At 48.7% G+C, this 8,547-nt stretch overlaps 1 protein-coding gene across 1 annotated transcript in view; it reads left to right on the top strand.

Annotated features, from left to right (window-relative positions):
* Positions 1-6,993: 6,993 nt before the first annotated feature.
* Positions 6,994-8,547, top strand: part of LOC108794906 (cGMP-dependent 3',5'-cyclic phosphodiesterase-like) — a gene marked incomplete at its 3' end in the record, with an annotated part of 167,647 nt that continues 166,093 nt past the window's right edge. The window contains exon 1 of the mRNA XM_018566048.1: positions 6,994-7,341. Coding sequence (XP_018421550.1) covers positions 6,994-7,341 — 348 coding nt within the window. The remainder of the gene's footprint in view (positions 7,342-8,547) is intronic.

Here is an 8,547-nt window from a genome sequence, read left to right as displayed (position 1 = left end):
GCTTGCGGCGCGCCTTCAAATCGCTCCGACTGGCTTTAAGGCTTCCGGAGGCCTTGCTGGTTCGCTGATTATCCAGCTGTTTTTAGGATAATATTGATCTTCATAAACGGAATGAGTTTGTGTAGATGGGGTCTGCGCTTCGTAGATTGTAAAATGTTTAAATTCAATGTAGAGAAGCTCAAAAAGGTGATCTCTGCAAACGCTTGTGTTTACTTAAAGGGGAACTATGAGGTCAGGGCTTTTCCCCATAGTTCTCCTTAGGGTAACGGGAGGACACAAACTAGCGTCCTCCCGTCACCCCTAAGCTCAGTATATAGGGAGCTACAGCTCGCGGTATACTGAGACGCCGCAGCCGGAGCGGATCCCGACAATTGTGCCGGGATCCGCCCAGCTGCCTGAGTGACAGCTGGCTCCGCCTATCTAGAGGCAGAGCCAGCTGTACCCGCTGCCCCTAGATGGTGCTGTATAGGAATTCTATTATTGATAATGACACGGCCAAACACGGCAAGCAAGACGCGCATTCTTACATGCGCGTAAAATGTGCAACAATTGCGTTAAAAAGGTGTGGAGGCAAAACGCGCGCAGCTCAAACAGCCAGTAGCTTCACTGCGGCATTTGCTGCACGTGGGGCAGACAATTCATTTCCATGGTACAGACACAAGACAAATGTGGCAAAACACGCAGAAAATGTTGCGCGGGTTCATGCGGCAGAAAGTGTCAATGGAACCTGAGGCAGTTCTGCTAAGTTCTTGCAATGGTTTTCAGCCGCGCGGTTTGTGGGTTGCGTTTCCTGCTCTCTCCTATAGTCAGGATGATACAGTCCCAGGAATAGATACAGCTGACATTTACAATGTCCTCAGGTGAGGTATTTTTAGACATTTGCAGGAATTTCCAGCGGATGTCTCTGATCTTCGGTAACTTGTCTTCACTTTTTTTGTGCTTTACTGAGAATATGTGACATCCCCCGCCGCATCCTCTGCACACAAATGATACCAATGAATTAAACCCATAAAAGGAATATAAGATAGGATCGCATTGTTCTTTATATAGTTCTCATCTTATTATTTCATGTTCTCTCTCCCTGCACTGTGCACATCCTGCAATGCAGGGGCGCCCACAATTTTTGGTGTTAGGATCTACTTTTCAAATGACGAGCTACATGAGATCTACCAACGAAAAAAAAAAACTCCCTCGCTCTCTCTCTCCTGGCTGTCTCTCCTCGCTCATCCTCCTGTCTCTTTCTCTCCTCGCTCTCTCTCTCTCCTGGCTGTCTCTTCTTTCTCTCATCGCTCTCTCTCTCCTTGCTGTCATTCCTCCCTCTCTCTCCTGGCTTCTCTCCTCTCTCTCTCCTGGCTGTCTCTTCTTTCTCTCCTCACTTTCTCTCCTGGCTGTCTCTCCCTCCTCATCCTCCTGGCTGTCTCTTATTTCTCTCCTCGCTTTCGCTCCTGGCTGTCATTCCTCACTCTCTCTCCTTGCTCTCGCTCCTGGCTGTCTCTCCTTGCTCTCGCTCCTGGCTGTCATTCCTCACTCTCTCTCCTTGCTCTCGCTCCTGGCTGTCTCTCCTTGCTCTCTCTCCAGGCTGTCTCTCCTTGCTCTCTCTCCAGGCTGTCTCTCCTTTCTCTCCTCACTCTCTCTCCTGGCTGTCTCTTCTTTCTCTCCTCACTCTCACTCCTTGCTCTCTCTCCTTGCTCTCTCTCCTGGCTGTCTCTCCTTGCTCTCTCTCCTGGCTGTCTCTTCTTTCTTTCCTCGCTCTCTCTCTCTCCTGGCTGTCATTCCTCGCTCTCCCCCCTGGCTGTCTCTCCTCTCTCTCTCCTGGCTGTCTCTCTTGGCTCACCTTGCTGTATTTTGCTGTGTAAACTAATATTCTTTGATGTAATACATAGCACTACAACCCCCAGTATCCACCAGAAAGGTGTCGGGGAGCTCGGCTCAGCAGACTCAGGCTGATAGGTAATCATGTGTGCACAGCTAAATACATATACCAAAATGGAATAAAGGGGCCGCCATCCCCCCCCCCCTTCCTGATCCACCAGCATCAGCTCTGAGAGCTACTGCTAGATCACCATCTACCTAATGGGCACCCCCGGTGTAAAGTCTCTATATGAACATCCAGTGTCTGAATTAGGGCCTCCATGGCAGGATAACCAGGAATCATTTCGTGAAAGTTGCAGATTTAAACAAATTTGTAGTCCTCTATAGCCGGCGCTATTCTGCATTGCTGTATAATGTATTGCTGAGATTTGTAGTCCTCTATAGCTAGTGCCATTCTGCATTGATTGCTGTATAATGTATTGCTGAGATTTGTAGTCCTCTATAGCTAGTGCCATTCTGCATTGATTGCTGTATAATGTATTGCTGAGATTTGTAGTCCTCTATAGCTAGTGCCATTCTGCATTGATTGCTGTATAATGTATTGCTGAGATTTGTAGTCCTCTATAGCTAGTGCCATTCTGCATTGATTGCTGTATAATGTATTGCTGAGATTTGTAGTCCTCTATAGCTAGTGCCATTCTGCATTGATTGCTGTATAATGTATTGCTGAGATTTGTAGTCCTCTATAGCTAGTGCCATTCTGCATTGATTGCTGTATAATGTATTGCTGAGATTTGTAGTCCTCTATAGCTAGTGCCATTCTGCATTGATTGCTGTATAATGTATTGCTGAGATTTGTAGTCCTCTATAGCTAGTGCCATTCTGCATTGATTGCTGTATAATGTATTGCTGAGATTTGTAGTCCTCTATAGCTAGTGCCATTCTGCATTGATTGCTGTATAATGTATTGCTGAGATTTGTAGTCCTCTATAGCTAGTGCCATTCTGCATTGATTGCTGTATAATGTATTGCTGAGATTTGTAGTCCTCTATAGCTAGTGCCATTCTGCATTGATTGCTGTATAATGTATTGCTGAGATTTGTAGTCCTCTATAGCTAGTGCCATTCTGCATTGATTGCTGTATAATGTATTGCTGAGATTTGTAGTCCTCTATAGCTAGTGCCATTCTGCATTGATTGCTGTATAATGTATTGCTGAGATTTGTAGTCCTCTATAGCTAGTGCCATTCTGCATTGATTGCTGTATAATGTATTGCTGAGATTTGTAGTCCTCTATAGCTAGTGCCATTCTGCATTGATTGCTGTATAATGTATTGCTGAGATTTGTAGTCCTCTATAGCTAGTGCCATTCTGCATTGATTGCTGTATAATGTATTGCTGAGATTTGTAGTCCTCTATAGCTGGTGCCATTCTGCATTGCTGTATAATGTATTGTTGAGATTTGCAGTCCTCTATAGGTTGTGGTATAATTGTGCATTGCCGTATAATGTATTGCTGAGAGTTGTAGTCCCTTTACAGCTTGGAGACAGTGGCAAAACTACTAGGGTCCACCACTGTCCTGAAATCCTTAGTCTGTATTGTTTTAGAAAATCGGTTCTCGTACTCGGTCTGGAAAAAATGATATCACTGGATCCTTAGTATTTTCTATGTAACTGACCCAAAACACAGATGATGAAAGTCAGAAGTGTATTTTGAAGACTTGTCCCGTCATAGTGAACTCAGATTTCAGGTATTGAAGCCAGAGGATCAGCATTAGTAACCCAAGACCCTCATCAACAGTAAGGATTTTGGGGGAGCTCCATGCAAATATAAATAACATGAGGTCCTCCCAAATAACATACCTTTGAAAAAGGTGGAAGACATCCCTGTCTCCCCCTTCCCAAATCATACCAGGCAACATGCCCTCAACATGGGGAGGGACCTCCCCCCCCCCTTTCCCGCCAAGACATTCCCACATCCGGTCCCCAATAGGATGTGGGGATCTATATACAGTGTATTACAAGTGTACATAGAACCACAAAATGAAATCACAACGTAAATAAACACAGGGGTACACGGTCTCTCATAGCCAATGATAAGACAACACATGGGCACCCCCATCCCAGGCCCACCCACATCAGGAGTACATGGTCCCTCATAGCCTATGATAGCACAGCGCATGGGCACCCCCATCCCAGGCCCACCCACATCAGGAGTACATGGTCCCTCATAGCCTATGATAGCACAGCGCATGGGCACCCCCATCCCAGGCCCACCCACATCAGGAGTACATGGTCCCTCATAGCCTATGATAGCACAGCGCATGGGCACCCCCATCCCAGGCCCACCCACATCAGGAGTACACGGTCTCTCATAGCCAATGATAGCACAGCGCATGGGCACCCCCATCCCAGGCTCACCCACATCAGGAGTACACGGTCTCTCATAGCCAATGATAGCACAGCGCATGGGCACCCCCGTCCCAGGCCCACCCACATCAGGAGTACACGGTCTCTCATAGCCAATGATAGCACAGCGCATGGGCACCCCCGTCCCAGGCCCACCCACATCAGGAGTACACGGTCTCTCATAGCCAATGATAGCACAGCGCATGGGCACCCCCGTCCCAGGCCCACCCACATCAGGAGTACACGGTCTCTCATAGCCTATGATAGCACAGCACGTGGGCAGCCCTGTCCCAGATCCACCTACATCCATCAGGAGTACATGGTCCCTTATTGTCCATGACATAACAGCACAAGGGCACCCCCACCCCCGGCCAAACTACATCAGTAGTACAAGGTCCCTAATAGCCAATGATAAGACAACACATGGGCAGCCCTGTCCCAGACCCACCCACATCAGGAGTACATGGTTCATCATCGCCAATAATAAGACAACACATGGGCACCCCCATCCCAGGCCCACCCACATCAGGAGCACACAGTCCATCATCACCAATGATAACACAGCTCATGGGCACCCCCATCCCAGGCCCACCCACATCAGGAGCACATGGTCCCTCATAGCCAATGATAACACAGCTCATGTTAACATTGGTGATGATGGAACCCCATCCCAGGCCCACCCACATCAGGAGCACACAGTCCATCATCACCAATGATAACACAGCTCATGGGCACCCCCATCCCAGGCCCACCCACATCAGGAGCACATGGTCCCCCATAGCCAATAATAACGGTACATGGGCACCCCCATCCAATTATAACACGTTTGCATGGTGTATAGTTGTGCGACTGACATTCGCAGTGCATACCCGCCACTAGATGGAGCCGAGGAGCATACTATGAACTTTGTTGGCACATCTGGTGAAGTTTCCATACACATCGGATGCCATTTATAGAATAAAAGGAAACAATGATACAACTACTATACTTGGATTCCCCGACTACAAACAATTCACTCGGTGTGAATAGTCAGTAGATGGGGAGGGAGGGAACCCTGTGTCAGATCACATATATATCCCCCCTCCCCCTCCTCCACATTCACCGACACAAAGGGAAGCATTGTGCGCTCTCCGCAGGAAATCTTTGCGCTTCGGCTTTCCGCTAACAATGCGGCTGAGAGATAGCGCAGCCCCAGAGCCCCGGGGCCCATCGATTCCGGCCGCAGCCATTATTTCTCCGTCCGTGGGATCGATACTTCATTACCGGGAGGACTCAATGAAAAGGCGGCCCGGAGTTTCCTCCTTTTATATTCCCCCTTTTGTGTCCGCGACCTTTCCGTCTTATCGGCCCGGAGTTCCTCCTCCGTCTCTTCCTTATCTGTCTCCTTCAAGCGTCCTCTCCATGGCGGCGCATCTTAATCCCCTCCGTGTCTGCCCTCCACGTCCCACCGCCTGCCCGGCTCCGCTACCGATTGGCCGGCTCCGGAACGGATGACTTAGATGGCAATCTGCGCCGCCAATTCCTTATTCTGACTGCAGACGGTTATGCCGGAGAGAGAGAGAGAGGCGGAGGCCGCAAAGGAGGTCTCCTGAGATACAAGGAACCGCAGAGATTCCGGGGACAGGGGACGTTGCTGTCCCACTGGGGAGATTTCACTTCCTGTCCTGCCGACAGAACGCAGGAAGTGAGAAAAGACAGTTGTCACCTGAACGGGTGTCCCCATTGAAAGATTTTTGACGGAGGTCAGATAGAAGACTGAAGGGGAGGACGGAGGTCAGATAGAAGACTGAAGGGGAGGACGGAGGTCAGGTCCAGAGTATATCTAAACCCAAAACCACAAATTTCATATATTGTATCTTACCCGTCCTCAGATGTGGCAGCTGCATTACTTTTGTCTTTATTTTTACCTGGTGATCCTGTTCGTGTGTTAGGGTGACTGCGTTGTCACCACCCCAGGCTGCTCTCCTAATTAGAAACTGCAGAACACCTCCCCTTCTCCTCTTCTCTGTAATATATTTGCGAGGTGTTCTGTAGTCCTCAGATATAGCTGGTAACAGTATACACTATATTACCAAAAGTATTGGGACGCCTTTACACACACATGAACTCTAATGGCATCCCAATCTTATTCATACAATGTATCTGATGCAGCAGCAGGCAGAGGGCACAGGAAGTGATCAGCTCTGGATTTCTGGCGGGATTGTTTTGTTGATCAGATAGAAGAAAACACTTCCGGGGGGATAGAATTGAAGCTCATTGTTGGGGATTTCATATTCTGATCCGCCGATAACAGGAAGTCTCAGTATCAGGGGGAACCTTTCATGGAGAATTTAAAAGAACAGAAAGGGGAGGGGGGGATGTTGGGAACTCACCTGACTTCCTGTTGGCCGGGTGAAGAATCCCTGGAACGTTTGTCCTCCAGATTTAAAGATGATTTCCTGTCTCCGGGAAGATTTGGCTGAAATATTTGTGTCCTGAAGTCAGGAAACAGGAAATTGTAACTACGACACAAATCCTGCACTGCAGCCTCGGAATCAGTGCCGGGGGGGAGACACATTCAAACTTGTGTAGTCACACTTCTCGCTCATCGTTAATGGCGCCTAAGACGTGGTGAGTGAGACGCAGAGAGAGTGCACAGAGAACGCAGAGAGAGGAGGCAGAGAGAGCACAGAGAGACGCACAGAGAACGCAAAGAGGACGCAGAGAGAGCACAGAGAGAACACACAGAAAACGCACAGAGAACATACAGAGAACGCACAGAGAACACGAAGAGAATGCAGAGAGGACGCACAGAGAACACAAAGAGCGCAGAGAGGGTGCAGAGAGAACACACAGAGAGAAGACAAAAGGAACGCACAGGGAACTCAAAGAGGACGCACAGAGAGCGCAGAGAAAACACACAGGGAACACAGAGAGAACACACAGAGAACGCACAGAGAGCGCAGAGAGGACGCACAGAGAGCGCAGAGAAAACACACAGGGAACACACAGAGAACGCACAGAGAGCGCAGAGAGGACACAGAGATAATGTAGAGAGAACATACAGAGAATGTGCAGGGAACGCACAGAGAAGGCACTGGGACGCACAGAGAATGCACAGGGAACGCACAGAGAATGCACAGGTAACGCGCAGAGATTGCACAGGTAACGCGCAGAGATTGCACAGGCAGCGCGCAGGGAACATTCAGAGAACTCACAGGGAACGTTTGAGAACGCACAGGGAACGCACAGGAAACGCACACAGCGTGCAGCTCAAAAAGCAGTGTGAGCTTCATTGCCGCATTTGTTGTGTGCAGGACAATCCATTGCAATGCAGAAATGTAACAAGTGTGACTGAGGCCTAAGGGAGCGAACCCTGACTTCAATAAAGAGGGGGCGAGAGGGGGGACAGGAAGGGGGAGTACAAGTGACAGTGGCGGCACCAGCAGGGAGCCACAAGTCCGGTGTGAATAATGTGCCCGGGTGTGATTCGGGCTCTCACACAGGATTCCAAAACCCGTTGTTCAATCAAAGTTTGGGACTAGGTTGGAATGTGTGAGCGGTCACGTGGTCACACATTTTACAAACGCACTCAACAATTTGTCACCAACTATACCAACTATACTATAAAACTATGTTTTGGGGTCACTAATGTTTTGGGGTTGCTTTGCTGCTTCAGGCGCTGGATGTCTTGGCTGAGTGCACGGCATTATGAAATCTGAAGACTACCAAAGAATTGTGGGGTGCAGTGTAGGGCCCGGTGTCAGAAAGTTGGGTCTCCGTCAGAGGTCACGGGTCTTACAGCGGGACAATGACGCAAAGCCCATAGAAATGGTTTCAGACAAAGCGCTGGAGAGTACTGGACGGCCCGGCAACGAGTCCAGATCTGTAGCCCATAGAGCTCCTGTGGAGGGAAAAGGAATCCTTCCTATCTGAGAGACGAAAGAAGAGCGCTCGCAAATTCCTGCAGAGAGGTGTAAGAGACTCATTGATGGGTTCAGGAAGCCATGGATCCAAGAGCTGGGCTACCAAATATTAATTGAGGGTGCCAATCATTTTGTCCGGTCCATTTGTTTGGAGTTTTGGGTGGAATGCGTCAGGTTTGGCTTTTCTTTTTCTCCACTTTTTTGTGTCACCGATACAAAACCAAAAGAAATAAACATGAGAATGGCGAAAACATTTGTTATTGCAACAATTGTCTGCGGGAAGTGGTGCGTTATGTGACAGAAGCGCAGGGGTGCCAATAGTTTTGGCCATGACGGTATCTACACCATACTGGGTCGGAACTCCAACCGAAGCTATTTTATTTTGATTTACAATATAGGAAGAAGGACTATAAATCCAAATCT

The sequence above is a fragment of the Nanorana parkeri genome, unplaced genomic scaffold, assembly GCF_000935625.1.
Source record: "Nanorana parkeri isolate BGI_ZX_2015 unplaced genomic scaffold, ASM93562v1 scaffold911, whole genome shotgun sequence".
Classification (NCBI taxonomy): domain Eukaryota; kingdom Metazoa; phylum Chordata; class Amphibia; order Anura; family Dicroglossidae; genus Nanorana; species Nanorana parkeri.
The sequence above is the reverse complement of the archived record's forward strand: the minus strand, read 5'-3'. Positions and strand labels throughout refer to the sequence as shown.